Source organism: Tribolium castaneum, chromosome 3 (genome assembly GCF_031307605.1).
Source record: "Tribolium castaneum strain GA2 chromosome 3, icTriCast1.1, whole genome shotgun sequence".
NCBI classification, from domain to species: domain Eukaryota; kingdom Metazoa; phylum Arthropoda; class Insecta; order Coleoptera; family Tenebrionidae; genus Tribolium; species Tribolium castaneum.
In genome coordinates this window covers 21,188,736-21,202,546 of record NC_087396.1, presented here as the reverse complement: position 1 = coordinate 21,202,546, position 13,811 = coordinate 21,188,736, and the positions used below count along the sequence as shown (strand labels likewise).

Genomic DNA, 13,811 nt, shown 5'->3' with positions numbered 1-13,811 from the left:
ATTACCCCACTTTCTCGCCACTTCCGAAAAATCCGCTGTCTAGTAATCAAATCTGTATATTTTTTGACCTTGGTGTCGGTAAGATTAGTTGTTGTTGATCAAAGTGTGAATTTTGGCGGGAATTGAAATTTTCGAAAATAGTAAATTTCGGACTCACCAGTTTCGTGTTGCTGTTGAATGAAGGCATCGCTGGTGTTACATCACTTTCGTTCCGAGACGTAGTGCGTCGTCGTCAGTCAAGAGACAGGACTTGAAGGACCTCTGCGAGCGCGTTGCAAGTAGCCAAGGCAGCCACCAATCGACTGAGGTACGACCGTAGCCTTTACGATCCAAAAAAACTCCCGGCGGGGAATGTCTAAGTGAAGCAGCAGCGCTGCCACAGCGAAGCCGAGGCTCGCTCTCCGACAGGTGAGTGCACCTGCAGATGCAGCGACGCCGACGACGACGGAAGGGACCACCACCTGGTGCGCCGCCTGCTTGCCCAGGGGAGGAAACGAGGGAGCAACAAGTGGCGGCGGCGCGCACCATGTGCACGACTTATTACATTTTTCCACTTTTCTGTCACCAACTCTCATATTTGTAGATAAATGTTTGCAAGTGTGAATTGTATTATGTATTTATTATTCGATTGTTTTGAATACATGTATTTGGAAACAGTTCATTTTTGTGGTTTTATTTCATCACATTTTTACTCCAAATACGAGAGATTCCTGAATCATAATCCAGTTCTGATTCTGAAACTGGCTCCGAGTGTGTTAGTAAATTTTACTGCTAATCAGAAAAATAATTCTAACAGGGAAAAAACAAATTAATTTTTATTATATCGTACTAAATACATTTCAATTTGATGCTTTAGTTTCTTTTTAAATTTTTACGCTGCAAGACAAAAAACTAATTAGAAAAAATAATTTCCAAACTAACTGCTATCTAAAAAACACTGCTTTCGTCTTTGCTAAGATCGTGAAATTAAAGATAATTTTGAGCTAGATCTTTTATTTTAGGTGTTATTATCAAAAATTGGAACTAAATAAATAACGTATTGATCTGATAGCAATTTACTTTTAAGTCTGGAGATTTTCCTCTCTATATGGACCAGAAATTTATTATTCAAATAGCAAATTTTACATTACATCAAGAAAGCAAACTCAAACAAATCACAAAGTGGAGAAATCCTTGACGTAGACTGAACAAAAACTTTTTTATACCGTCTGTTCAATAAATACTAAAACTGAAAGATATAGAAAAATCAGAAAAAATCATTAGGAAATCAAAAAAAAATTGCGGAAATTTGGTGTACTAGATTCGGGGTGCGAATGCATTAGCTGATGTTTTTTTTTCAGTGTTAAACTGTGTTAAAAATTATTGAAGGAATATTATGGAAGGAGACATTAAAATAGGCAATTTTTTGCGAAAAAGACACAAAAAATATCTAATTATTTATAACTAGACAGTAATACTTTTTATTTCTTAGGCAGATTTAGTCTCCGGGCCTCCATGAATATGCGGTATTTGCTCATCAATGAGAAAAAAAAAAGATTTGTCTGATAAACAATTTTTTCAATTATTCAGCATTAATTTGTGTTTTACCAATTATATGTCAAGTAAATTTAGAAAATTCCATTCTAAATATAGGTTCTCCTAAAAAATGTAAAATAATCAAATCTTCCGCTCAAGGATTTATCAAAACTGATGAAATGTTTATGAATTTGTTACAAAATTTGAATGTGATGTAATAAAGGTCATGTCATGTAGTTTTTGCTGATTAATAAAAAACAAAGTCAAAGAGTTTGAATAATTCGTCCAGCTTCCCGAAATCCCGTCTCAATGGCCCCATGAACGGTCGCATAATGAACCCGATTTGTGGCTTCTCCTGCAAACAACACCGCCGGCTTTCCCGAAACTCCCACCAAAGGCTCTCCCAGTTTTTCCTGGTGCGAGAACCCTTTTTCGTAAAATCCGGTTTTGGTGAACGAGTAAACCCCCCGGAAATGTTCATTTGTGTACCATTTCGGCGTCACAATTGCCTCAATCTCAGAAACGTTGTAATTTTTCCCGAGAAACTTGTCCAAGACGTAGACAAAACCCGCTTTCATTGTTTCTGGAGGAAGTTTCTCAAGTTCGTGGATTAAGTCTCCGCTGATCCACCACACCCACACTTTAGGATTATGCGGAACTTTCAGGAAATCGGTCAATTGGGACACCCAAGGAATCCCGTTTTTGCTGGGTCCTGATGTGAACGAAGTGTTTTTCAAGTCGTTCTCGCTCCAGAGGAAGGAAAATTCGGTGTCGTTGTCAAGCCACCATTTTGTTCGGAACTGGACGAATGCTTTCATGACTCCAGCAAAACCGGTGGCTTTGATACTTTGCTGTTTTGAAGACGGGAGAGGCGGATTAAATAAAGTTTTCTCGTGTTTTAAGACTCCAACGGATGGGGTGAAGATGACAAAATCGGCAGAGTACGATTTGTTATCAGAAGTGTAGACTGTGACAAGTTCGCTTTGGTTCCAATTGATTTGAGTCACTTTTGAATTCAAGTGGAGTTTGTCTTCGATTGAGTGTTTTTTCAAGAGAAAATCAAAAATCGTTTTGTAGCCCACTTTTTTCCAAACCATTGGGTGTCCTTCACACTCTTGGTAGTCCTTATCTACAGATATATCCGACCAAGTGAAGGCACCTTCAGTTGGCGCAATGTACGTTTCAGCATGTCGTGGAAACTCTTTCAGCACAATCCTTAATTTCTCCTCATCATTTTTGTATTTTTGAACCACAGTCGAGTTCAGTCTTGAAAATTCAAATTGAATTTGTTTCACCGAGTTATTGACTCACCTGTGGTAGAATAAATCTTCCAAAGACTTTCCCTTAGAATCAAAAGTTTCATTACTTTGTTTATTAAATTCGTAAATAAGCGGTACCAATTCATTCATTAGGGCAACATCGAGCTTAGTACCGTTTGAATAGTAGACGTTATGTGCAAATAATTCTTCACTTGGTTCTAATAAATGTTGGGCAACTTCGTAAACAAAATTCCCCTTTTGTCCGGTACAATATTCAGCCCCTAGTTCCACCAAACCATTTCCAAAACTAACAGTCCAGACCCTTCCCCCCATTAAATTTTCCGCCTCCAGAATTGTCACATTTGTAACGTTATTATCCAAAAGTTTCGCAGTTGCGGCAATTCCGGAAGCCCCCGCTCCAACTACAATAACCGAAACTCCTTCCACACAATGGAAAATAATTAAAACAAGCCAAACAAACAACATATTTTACTAAACTCAAGCTCAAACTAATTACATAACGACTTGTTTGTGTTAGTTATCTTTATTGACCTCTAATCGTACAATTTCTAATTTTTATTTCGTGAATCAAGAATTCTTCGAGCCTCGCGATGGCCACTCTCGATAGCCCCATGCACTGTCGCAAAATGCACCGGATTTGTGGCTTCCCCAGCGAAAAACAGCCCTTCGAGCGGCTCCGCCAAGTCGTTCTGATACGACACCCCTTTCTGGTACAACCCGTTCCGGGTGAACGAATACGTCCCCCGGAAATTCTCATTAGTGACCCAACCCGACCTCAAAACTTCCCCTATTTCAGTAATGTTGTAATCCTTGCCGAGGAACTTCTCAAGGGTGAATTTCACCCCCTTTTTCAACGTCTCAATGGGCAATTGTTCAATCTCGGGGACCATCTCTCCCGAAATCCAGATCATCCAAACGTTGGTGTTGTGCCCAACTCGGGACAAGTCCAACAGCTGGGTAACCCACGATTTTCCGTTTTTCCGGGGACCTTCTGGGAAATTCTCACTTTTCAAGTCGTCATCACTCCAGAAAAAGGCGAAATATTTGTCATTGTCATCCCACCACTTGACCGGAAACCGCAAAAAAAGCTTAACAACTCCAGCAAAACCGATCGAATCGATGGCTTTGTGTTTCTTAGGCGGGAGAGAAGGGGTGAATAAGTCACTCCCGGCTTTCAAAACCCCAATTGAAGGAGTGAAAATCACATAATCGGCGGAGTAAACCTTGTCAGAAGTATGCACTTTGATGGGTTTTTCCCCCCAGTTGATTTTCGTTACTTTAGAATTGAGGAACAATTTATCGTCTAAGGGCAGTTTTTCGTCCGGGTTGGGATAACTTTTCATCAGTATTTCAAGGACGGTTTTGTAACCCACCCCTTTCCAGACCAGTGTTTGGTTCCCGGGACACTCCAACCAATCGGAATCGGCCGAAGCGTCAAACCATGAGAAGGAACCTTCAGAAATCAGGATTGAACGTTCGGCAAAATGCAACCCTTCTTTGAGCAATTTCAATTTGTTTTCGTCGCTTTTGTATTTTTCGACAAGGGTTGAATTGTATCTGAAACAGTAGTTTTTCGTTATTTTTACTCCAATATTTATTTATTTAGGAGTACTTGTGTATGAAAACCTCCCCAATCGATTTCCCCCGAGTATCGTAATTCTCCTCCTTGTTTTCGCTCAAAATTAAGTCCTGCATCTCCCGCACGAACCCATGATCCAGTTTAGACCCATTCGAGTAGTAAATCTCCCCATTGAGGTAATTAAAATTGGGCTCAAGCAAATCATAACCATTGACCAGCTCCTTGACGATGTTTCCCACCTCCCCATGACAATACTCAGCCCCTAGCTCAACCAACCCATCTCTAAACTTGACGGTGTTAATTCGCCCTTCAATGCGATTTTCGGCCTCCAAAACCTTGACATTGACCGAATTTTGCAAAAGAAGGCCCGGCTTCAACAATAATCACCGCAAAAGTGATGGCAAAGTGTGTTTAGGGATAGTTTTTTGTCGGGTTTTGGAAAAATAAAAGTTTTTTTGGACTTTTAATATTTTTTGAACCTCGTTCCCGTGAAGAAAATTGCCGTTAAAGCTCATTTAGCTCAACGCTTCGTAGTTCCAATTTATGAAATGCATCGCATTTTGCAACAGAGTGTTGATACGCGAAAACCACAAATCACTGGACACCGAAGAAGTGAATTTTTTGCGATTTATCAGTTCAAGAACTAAGAACATGAAAATGCATGTCGTGGTAAGCCACAAACGACACCCAAAGTTAGCAACATATCATTTTCTACAATTTAATTTTTATATATTCGGCGAAACGTTTGAAATTACAACTTGTCCGCTGGAGAAAAAAGCCGAAGGTTGCTTAATTACGGGGCAATAAAGCGAATCGTCTCAGACGTAAAATTTAGCAAAAATTATTAAAATAACGGATGAGTTTAGCGGGTGTTTGCTAGATACGACCTGGCGGTCATTGCATTCAATCCACATTGCAGAAATTCTAGGTCAGCATTATTTGCTTTGTTTTTACTCGTCTACCAAACTCGAACCCCGCACAGGATACGACAAATTACAATTTCCACATTTCCGACTAAAATAAGGGTACAAGCTGGTGGCGGCAATTACTCACACAGTTCGTTATTTCTCACGAATCCCGTTCCTAGATAATAAAATGATATTTAATTTTTACGAGCCATAATTTTATAAATATCTATAAATATTATAAATATCCAGCTGCGGCGACACCGCTTCGAAATTTTTATCGTTTGACGAAACTCTTTGATAACGCTCCCAACAAACAGCGATAATTCCGACAAGATCATTCACAAATCAGCCAAAATGAAGCAACGACTGCTCTGGTTAATCATCTTCACGACGCAAGTTTTGGCCGAAAAGCCCTCAGTGATTATAGTCGGTGCTGGTGTTTCGGGAATTTCCGCAGCTGTGAAGCTTTTCGAAAACGGGATCACAAACCTCAAGATTTTTGAGGCCGAAGATCGAATTGGGGGACGCATTCACACGGTAAAATTCGGCGACAATTTCATTGACCTGGGGGCGCAATACTGCCACGGGGAAAATGTGGTCTATGACACCGTCAAAGACTTGGACCTCCTGGAGCATGCACAGCTTTTCTCAACCCCAAAAATGTACTACTCGAACGGTTCCCACCTCGACAACCAACTAACCCAAGATTTGCAAAAAGTGGTCTCAAGCTATGACCACGACATCACCAGGAGTAAAGAACTGAGCCTTGGGGACGCCTTTTTGGAAAAGTACCAAAACAGTTTGTGCCCATTTTTCGTTACTCAGTAAAATTTCAGATACAACTCTACAATTTTGGAAAAATACAAAAATGACCCTGAAAATTTCAAACTGGCGTCTGATGGGCTCACGTTCGCCCATAGCACCATCCTGATGCATGAAGGCGCCTTCCATTGGTCGCGTCCAGCCTCCGGGAGGCACTACAGGGCTGTGAAAGGTGACCAGATGATGGTGTGGAAGCAACGAGGCTACGACATGATCCTGGACGTCCTTTTGAAACGTTACCCAGACCCCAGTTTAAAAATCCCAATCGAAGAAAAATTATTCTTGAACAAAAGGGTGACAAAAATCGCCTGGACTGGTGATAAAGCTTCGGTGAAATTATCCGATGGGACGTCCCACGAAGCCGACCATGTGATTTTCACCCCATCGGTGGGTGTGCTAACCCATGACGATTTGTTCGAGCCGGTGGTACCGCCCCGTAAACAGCAGGCCATCAAATCGATGGGCTTCGATGGGATTATCAAACTTATTTTGTATTTTCCTGAAAAGTGGTGGCAGGATTCCGATTCTACTTTTTTCTTCCTGTGGGATCGCAAGGATTTGGAGGGAATCACGAAGGAGTTTAACGAGGGGCCCAGCAAAGATGGTATTTCATGGGTGTCCAACCTGGTGGCGTTGGTTAAAGTACCATCGAACCCGCACGTCTTGATTGGATGGGTTAGTGGTGGGTTGATTCCAGAAATGGAAAAGATGTCGCTTGATGTGGTCAAAAAGGGGTCCATGTTTGTGATTAGGAAGTTTCTGGGTCGGGATTATAATGTTACGGAGCCTGGGGAGGTTTTATGGTGAGTTGTTCTTATTCTTAACAATTTTTTAGTAAAATAAAGAATTTAATCTAATTATTTTGCAAACGCAAATTTTAGAGACATTTTTTCCAAATTACCAAATTATATTTTACACAAAAGCATAGAAATCGTCTTATATGGAACAATTCTAGGAGTGATTGGCACAACAATCCCAACTTCCGTGGCACATATTCCTACGAGAAAAACGGCTTCTTCGAGGAGGAAGTGCACTACCAGGACCATCTGGCCGAGCCTTTGACCCATGGCACCACCCGTGTGGTACTGTTTGCAGGCGAGGCCACCCATCCCACCCATTACTCCACCGTGCATGGGGCTATAGAATCGGGCCGACGTGAAGCCGACCGCATTATCGCACTTTATCCTTGATTTTGTAAATTTTGATCAATAAAATAATATTCCACAAACACATTAATTATTACGATAAGCTTATCACAAAATTCCTTTATTTGTTGTGATGAGTTATTCGGAAGACAACATGTCTTTGAGTCTAGTGTTATTCCTCGTGTTTTGTATTGGAAAAGTTTTGGGCAATTTTTCGGTGATTGTTATCGGGGCCGGGCCTTCTGGTATCGCTGCAGCGACCAAACTTTTGCAACATTCGGTCAATGTCACGGTTTTGGAGGCCGAAAATCGCATTGGAGGGCGAATTAACACCGTCAAGTTTGGAGATGGGTTGGTTGAGCTAGGGGCTGAGTATTGTCATGGGGAGGTGGGAAACATCGTCAAGGAGCTGGTCAATGGTTATGATTTGCTTGAGCCCAATTTTAATTACCTCAATGGGGAGATTTACTACTCGAATGGGTCTAAACTGGACCATGGGTTCGTGCGGGAGATGCAGGACTTGATTTTGAGCGAAAACAAGGAGGAGAATTACGATACTCGGGGGAAATCGATTGGGGAGGTTTTCATGCACAAGTACCACTAAATAAAAAAATATTGGAGTAAAAATAACGAAAAACTACTGTTTCAGATACAATTCAACCCTTGTCGAAAAATACAAAAGCGACGAAAATAAATTGAAACTGCTCAAAGAAGGGTTGCATTTTGCCGAACGTTCAATCCTGATTTCTGAAGGTTCCTTCTCATGGTTTGACGCTTCGGCCGACTCCGATTGGTTGGAGTGTCCCGGGAACCAAACACTGGTCTGGAAAGGGGTGGGTTACAAAACCGTCCTTGAAATACTGATGAAAAGTTATCCCAACCCGGACGAAAAACTGCCCTTAGACGATAAATTGTTCCTCAATTCTAAAGTAACGAAAATCAACTGGGGGGAAAAACCCATTAAAGTCCACACTTCTGACAAGGTTTACTCCGCCGATTATGTGATTTTCACTCCTTCAATTGGGGTTTTGAAAGCCGGGAGTGACTTATTCACCCCTTCTCTCCCGCCTAAGAAACACAAAGCCATCGATTCGATCGGTTTTGCTGGAGTTGTTAAGCTTTTTTTGCGGTTTCCGGTCAAGTGGTGGGATGACAATGACAAGTATTTCGCCTTTTTCTGGAGTGATGACGACTTGAAAAGTGAGAATTTCCCGGAAGGTCCCCGGAAAAACGGAAAATCGTGGGTTACCCAGCTGTTGGACTTGTCCCGAGTTGGGCACAACACCAACGTTTGGATGATCTGGATTTCGGGAGAGATGGTCCCCGAGATTGAACAATTGCCCATTGAGACGTTGAAAAAGGGGGTGAGATTCACCCTTGAGAAGTTCCTCGGCAAGGATTACAACATTACTGAAATAGGGGAAGTTTTGAGGTCTGGTTGGGTCACTAATGAGAATTTCCGGGGGACGTATTCGTTCACCCGGAACGGGTTGTACCAGAAAGGGGTGTCGTATCAGAACGACTTGGCGGAGCCGCTCGAAGGGCTGTTTTTCGCTGGGGAGGCCACAAATCCGGTGCATTTTGCGACAGTGCATGGGGCTATCGAGAGTGGCCATCGCGAGGCTCGAAGAATTCTCGATCCACGAAATAAAAATTAGAAATTGTACGATTAGAGGTCAATAAAGATAACTAACACAAACAAGTCGTTATGTAATTAGTTTGAGCTTGAGTTTAGTAAAATATGTTGTTTGTTTGGCTTGTTTTAATTATTTTCCATTGTGTGGAAGGAGTTTCGGTTATTGTAGTTGGAGCGGGGGCTTCCGGAATTGCCGCAACTGCGAAACTTTTGGATAATAACGTTACAAATGTGACAATTCTGGAGGCGGAAAATTTACTGGGGGGAAGGGTCCGGACTGTTAGTTTTGGAGATGGTTTGGTGGAACTAGGGGCTGAGTATTGCCACGGACAAGAGGGGAATTTCGTTTACGAAGTCGCCCAACATTTATTAGAACCAAGCGATGAATTTTTTGCACAAAACGTCTATTATTCAAACGGTACTAAGCTCGATGTTACCCTAATGAAAGAGTTAGTACCGCTTATTTACTACTACAATAAACAAAGTAATGAGACTTTTGATTCTAAGGGAAAGTCTTTGGAAGATTTATTCTACCACAGGTGAGTCAATAACTCGGTGAAACAAATGCAATTTGAATTTTCAAGACTGAACTCGACTGTAGTTCAAAAATATAAAAATGATGAGGAGAAATTAAAGATTGTGCTAAAGGAGTTTCCACGTTATGCCGAAACGTATATTGCGTCAGCTGAAGGTGCATTTTCTTGGTCGCATTTATCCATAGATAAGGACTATCAGGAGTCACCAGGCCACCAAATGTTAGTTTGGAAAAAAGTTGGCTACAAAACGATTTTTGATTTTCTCTTGAAAAAACACTCAATCGAAGACAAACTCCACTTGAATTCAAAAGTAACTCAAATCAATTGGAACCAAAGCGAACTTGTCACAGTTTACACTTCTGATAACAAATCGTACTCTGCCGATTTTGTCATCTTCACCCCATCCGTTGGAGTCTTAAAACACGAGAAAACTTTATTTAATCCGCCTCTCCCGCCTTTGAAACAGCAAAGTATCAAAGCCACCGGTTTTGCTGGAGTCATGAAAGCATTCGTCCAGTTCCGAACAAAATGGTGGCTTGACAACGACACCGAATTTTCCTTCCTCTGGAGCGAAAACGACTTGAAAAACACTTCGTTCACATCAGGACCCAGCAAAAACGGGATTCCTTGGGTGTCCCAATTGACCGATTTCCTGAAAGTTCCGCATAATCCCAAAGTGTGGGTTTGGTGGATCAGCGGAGACTTAATCCCCGAACTTGAGAAACTTCCTCCAGAAACAATGAAAGCGGGTTTTGTCTACGTCTTGGACAAGTTTCTCGGGAAAAATTACAACGTTTCCGAGATTGAGGCAATTGTGACGTCGAAATGGTACACAAATGAACATTTCCGGGGGGTATACTCGTTCACCAAAACCGGATTTTACGAAAAAGGGTTCTCGCACCAGGAAAAACTGGGAGAGCCTTTGGTGGGAGTTTCGGGAAAGCCGGCGGTGTTGTTTGCAGGGGAAGCCACAAATGGGGTTCATTATTCGACCGTTCATGGGGCAATTGAGACGGGATTTCGGGAAGCTGGACGAATTATTCAAACTCTTTGACTTGTTTTTATTAATCAGCAAAATTACATGACACGACCTTCAATACATTATAGTGAAATTTTGTAATAAATTAATAAACATTTTATCGGTTTTGATAAATCATTGAGCGGAAGATTTGATAATGTGGTCCTGCCTTTAGAACTCGAACTACACGCTTTAAGATAAATGAATAAAATTTGAAAGTACTTAGAAACATTAATATTCTTTTTTAACGGTTCGGAATTTTTTATATTTTTGTATTTTAAATTATTAACAGCGCAGTAAATAAATTCAAGACTATTTAATTTAATTTAATTTAATTCTTTGACTTTATTTTTTCATTAAATTACATAACATGACCTTTATTTCGCCACACGATTTTGTACAAATAAACATTTCACCAGTTTTGATAAATCATTAGATTAAAAATGTCGCGTTTGTGTGTTTTATTTTTTCTTGCTTTCTTCAATTTTGGTATTTTGGCAAATCCTTCCGTTGTTATAATCGGCGCTGGGCCTTCAGGAATAGCGGCAGCAACAAAACTTCTACAAAACGGAATCCACGACATTAAAATCCTCGAAGCTGAGGATCGAATTGGTGGCCGAATAAATTCCGTCCACTTTAGTGATGGAATTGTTGATTTGGGGGCACAATACTGCCATGGAGAGAAAGGCAATGTTGCCTATAATCTAGCAAAGGATTTGGACGTCCTTGAGCCAGGCTTAAGGTCCCTTCAAAACAATGTCTACTACTCGAACGGCTCACGACTCGACCCCGATCTGATCGAAGAATTGAGACAAGTGTATTTGAAATATGACCAAAACGAAAACTATGACACTAAAGGAAAATCTTTGGGAGACGTGTTTATCCAAAAGTGAGTTTTTTCGTTTTTTTATTTCAGCGAGAATTTATATTTAATTCTAGATACAATACGACACTGTTCCCCAAACATTTAAACAGCGAAACTGAGTCATTATTGAGCGAAGGGTTGCGGTTCCTGGAAGGTTACGTTCTAATCCACGAAGGTGCCTTTTCCTGGTTTAATGTGTCGGCTGACTGTGACTATGTCCAATGCGAGGGGAACCAAGCCCTGACCTGGAAAGGGGGCTACAAGACCGTCCTCAAAATCATGATGGACGGCTTACCAATCGACGAAAAAATTCGTCTCAAAACCAGAGTCGAACAAATCAATTGGGACAAAAACACAGTCACAGTTTTAGCATCAAATAACCGGACGTATTCGGCCGATTATGCAATTTTCACCCCATCTGTTGGTGTTTTAAAACGCCACAAATTATTCACTCCAAATCTACCAATCGCCAAGCAAAAATCAGTCGAAGCCACCGGTTTTGAAGGCGTAATGAAAGTCTTCCTGCACTTCCCTCAAAAATGGTGGGGGGACTCCGACCAAGCGTTTGCATTTTTCTGGAGCCAGAAGGACCTGAAGCTGATATGGGACAAACCATGGGTGACCCAAGTCCGCTACATCCTCAAAGTCCCCCATAATTCCAACGTATGGGTGGCCTGGATCACGGGCGATTTGGTTCCAGAAATTGAAAAACTACCATTGGAGGTTTTCAAGATTGGGGTTAAATTCGTCTTGGAGCGGTTTTTGAACGGGAAATACCACGTGACCGAGATTGGGGATGTTCTTAGATCGAATTGGTGCACAAACCCTAATTTTGGCGGCACTTATTCATTCACGAGAGTTGGGTTTTACAATAAGGGGTTCTCGCATCAGGAGAAACTAGCTGAGCCTTTGCTAAATGAGGGAAAGCCGGTGGTTTTGTTTGCAGGGGAGGCGACACATCCTGTGCACTTTCAGACCGTTCATGGGGCTATTGAGACGGGGTATCGGGAGGCGGAAAGGATAATTCGCATTCACAACCATACAAATAAAATTTAATTGTTCAAATAAAAAACTATATTTCCTAAAACATTAAATTATTTTGTAAGTTTTTTTTAGAAATCTTAAATAAATCCATTTCTAGAGTCAGGTATTTATTCAAAAACAATGATTAACTGTTCTAGCAAGAACTATTAAGAAACATATCAAGAACTTTACAAAATTAGAGAAGTTTTAAAGAAATGAAAATCAAAAAATTGATAGGCTGATAAAATTCCTTCTTTCTTGCTAAGAGCAAGGGCGGATCCAGAGGGCCATGGCCGCCCCAAACATCAATTTTAATTGTTTAGAGAATAATATAAAAGTTTAGTGAACAATTGTTTTTTTTTTAATTTGGAACTCTTTTCAATACACATCTATAAATAAATTTGTTTATTTTGTACTCAGTTGGTGTTTTTTAGACACACTTAAATTTTCTGGCAACGTTTCGAATTTAATTTAATCATCTTCCACGCGTTTTAAAAAACAATTGACGGTCTGGAAATGATTAAATTAAAAGCGAAACGTTGCCAAAAAATTGTATTTTTTTGAGTGATAGTCCAAAAAATACCATTTAGCTTTCCTTATAATAAAAATAAATTATTACCACTAATTAATAAAATATTATAGGAAGATTCTCAAAAAGTAAAACAAGGAAGTCCTTTTTACGTCCAGAATTTTTTTTATTATTTAAATTTACTTAGACAACTGTATGTAAATTAACAGTGTTTGTTGTATTTATGTTATGGTTATTTTTTAGTTATTAAAAAAATGTGTTCTTTTTCCAATGAGAACGTATTATTTCAAAGCTTTAGTAAAAGCTACTATAAAAAAACATGATTAACAATATGTATAACAAAAAAATGCACAAATTAGAGGGTGTTCAATATAAATTTGTATTGTAACATTTTTTGTATACAAAATTTTTTCGGCCTAAATTTTGTACAGATTTGTTTAAATATTTTAACAATTTTTGGAAGCGTTTTTGGTGCATCAGGGCGTATGCACCCATTGAAAATAATGTACAGAAACTCTAGCTTAATTCAATGAAATTATAACTTTCCAAAAGTCTCTAAAAAAACAGATTGAACGAATCAAAATTTAATTTCAAATTTTTGCAAAAATTGAGCCACTTTTTATTAAAGACAGTAGTCTTTAATAATCTAAAAATAATCTAAAGAAACTACATACATATTACATATAACACAATTACTGAAAAATACTTTGAAATAAGATAATTATTTGCTCTAAAAACATCGCGAAAAACTCATAATTAAAAAAAACGAGATTGTTTTGAAAATTTTTTTTATTCTCATTAAAATATAAGTTAAAGTCGAACAAAATAAGCTAAAAAATTAAATTTCGAGCATTTTTTGCAACTTTTTTTATCGATTAAAATACAAGAAGAATTTTTATTATTGCAATTTCTGGTACATATCCAGCAGAAAATGAACAATTCTTTCTTGAACTCA

At 39.6% G+C, this 13,811-nt stretch overlaps 7 protein-coding genes across 8 annotated transcripts in view; 4 read left to right on the top strand and 3 right to left on the bottom strand.

Annotated features, from left to right (window-relative positions):
* The window catches only part of LOC100141662 (follistatin), a 40,994-nt gene extending 40,545 nt beyond the window's left edge, over positions 1–449 (bottom strand). The window contains exon 1 of the mRNA XM_001813504.4: positions 158–449. The gene's annotated coding sequence lies outside the window, so the exon portion shown is untranslated. The remainder of the gene's footprint in view (positions 1–157) is intronic.
* Positions 450–797: 348 nt separating this feature from the next.
* On the bottom strand, positions 798–3,320 carry LOC100142357 (spermine oxidase-like). Of its 2 annotated transcripts, XM_008197216.3 has the most exons (3): positions 2,913–3,320; positions 2,827–2,858; positions 798–2,781 (listed from the first exon to the last, which is right to left on the bottom strand). In XM_008197216.3, the coding sequence occupies exons 1-3, from the start codon at positions 3,258–3,260 to the stop codon at positions 1,779–1,781; spliced, it is 1,383 nt and encodes a 460-aa protein (XP_008195438.2). In that variant the 5' UTR covers positions 3,261–3,320; the 3' UTR covers positions 798–1,778. The 2 variants fall into 2 exon arrangements, with proteins under 2 accessions (XP_008195438.2, XP_001813632.2); XM_001813580.4 differs by having other exon boundaries at positions 2,827–3,320.
* Positions 3,249–4,889, bottom strand: LOC107398165 (uncharacterized). The gene is made up of 3 exons (XM_064355311.1): positions 4,854–4,889; positions 4,408–4,745; positions 3,249–4,352 (listed from the first exon to the last, which is right to left on the bottom strand). The coding sequence occupies exons 1-3, from the start codon at positions 4,887–4,889 to the stop codon at positions 3,344–3,346; spliced, it is 1,383 nt and encodes a 460-aa protein (XP_064211381.1). The 3' UTR covers positions 3,249–3,343.
* A 661-nt stretch (positions 4,890–5,550) lies between these two features.
* Positions 5,551–7,332, top strand: LOC662554 (spermine oxidase). The gene is made up of 3 exons (XM_968644.5): positions 5,551–6,070; positions 6,119–6,907; positions 7,060–7,332. The coding sequence occupies exons 1-3, from the start codon at positions 5,637–5,639 to the stop codon at positions 7,292–7,294; spliced, it is 1,458 nt and encodes a 485-aa protein (XP_973737.3). The 5' UTR covers positions 5,551–5,636; the 3' UTR covers positions 7,295–7,332.
* Positions 7,333–7,360: 28 nt separating this feature from the next.
* Positions 7,361–9,002, top strand: LOC135265603 (spermine oxidase-like). The gene is made up of 2 exons (XM_064355380.1): positions 7,361–7,843; positions 7,899–9,002. The coding sequence occupies exons 1-2, from the start codon at positions 7,383–7,385 to the stop codon at positions 8,905–8,907; spliced, it is 1,470 nt and encodes a 489-aa protein (XP_064211450.1). The 5' UTR covers positions 7,361–7,382; the 3' UTR covers positions 8,908–9,002.
* On the top strand, positions 8,991–10,565 carry LOC662614 (spermine oxidase). The gene is made up of 2 exons (XM_968700.4): positions 8,991–9,424; positions 9,470–10,565. Exons 1-2 carry the CDS (start codon positions 8,991–8,993, stop codon positions 10,473–10,475), a joined length of 1,440 nt encoding a protein of 479 aa, XP_973793.1. The 3' UTR covers positions 10,476–10,565.
* A 264-nt stretch (positions 10,566–10,829) lies between these two features.
* Positions 10,830–12,447, top strand: LOC662648 (spermine oxidase). Its single transcript, XM_008197217.3, has 2 exons — positions 10,830–11,328; positions 11,379–12,447. The coding sequence occupies exons 1-2, from the start codon at positions 10,883–10,885 to the stop codon at positions 12,358–12,360; spliced, it is 1,428 nt and encodes a 475-aa protein (XP_008195439.3). The 5' UTR covers positions 10,830–10,882; the 3' UTR covers positions 12,361–12,447.
* Positions 12,448–13,811: the final 1,364 nt, after the last annotated feature.

Bases quoted from the DNA above. Each gene is read 5' to 3' on its own strand.
- LOC100142357 (XM_001813580.4), bottom strand. From the start codon at position 3,260: ATGTTGTTTGTTTGGCTTGTTTTAATTATTTTCCATTGTGTGGAAGGA. The intron at 2,782-2,826 runs GTGAGTCAATAA...TGAATTTTCAAG, and splicing joins GAAGATTTATTCTACCACAG to ACTGAACTCGACTGTGGTTC.
- LOC107398165 (XM_064355311.1), bottom strand. From the start codon at position 4,889: ATGAGCTTTAACGGCAATTTTCTTCACGGGAACGAG. The intron at 4,746-4,853 runs GTTCAAAAAATA...TTATTGTTGAAG, and splicing joins ATTTTCTTCACGGGAACGAG to CCGGGCCTTCTTTTGCAAAA. The intron at 4,353-4,407 runs GTACTCCTAAAT...CTACTGTTTCAG, and splicing joins GGGGAGGTTTTCATACACAA to ATACAATTCAACCCTTGTCG.
- LOC662554 (XM_968644.5), top strand. From the start codon at position 5,637: ATGAAGCAACGACTGCTCTGGTTAATCATCTTCACGACGCAAGTTTTG. The intron at 6,071-6,118 runs GTACCAAAACAG...GTAAAATTTCAG, and splicing joins GGGGACGCCTTTTTGGAAAA to ATACAACTCTACAATTTTGG. The intron at 6,908-7,059 runs GTGAGTTGTTCT...GAACAATTCTAG, and splicing joins GAGCCTGGGGAGGTTTTATG to GAGTGATTGGCACAACAATC.
- LOC135265603 (XM_064355380.1), top strand. From the start codon at position 7,383: ATGAGTTATTCGGAAGACAACATGTCTTTGAGTCTAGTGTTATTCCTC. The intron at 7,844-7,898 runs GTACCACTAAAT...CTACTGTTTCAG, and splicing joins GGGGAGGTTTTCATGCACAA to ATACAATTCAACCCTTGTCG.
- LOC662614 (XM_968700.4), top strand. From the start codon at position 8,991: ATGTTGTTTGTTTGGCTTGTTTTAATTATTTTCCATTGTGTGGAAGGA. The intron at 9,425-9,469 runs GTGAGTCAATAA...TGAATTTTCAAG, and splicing joins GAAGATTTATTCTACCACAG to ACTGAACTCGACTGTAGTTC.
- LOC662648 (XM_008197217.3), top strand. From the start codon at position 10,883: ATGTCGCGTTTGTGTGTTTTATTTTTTCTTGCTTTCTTCAATTTTGGT. The intron at 11,329-11,378 runs GTGAGTTTTTTC...ATTTAATTCTAG, and splicing joins GGAGACGTGTTTATCCAAAA to ATACAATACGACACTGTTCC.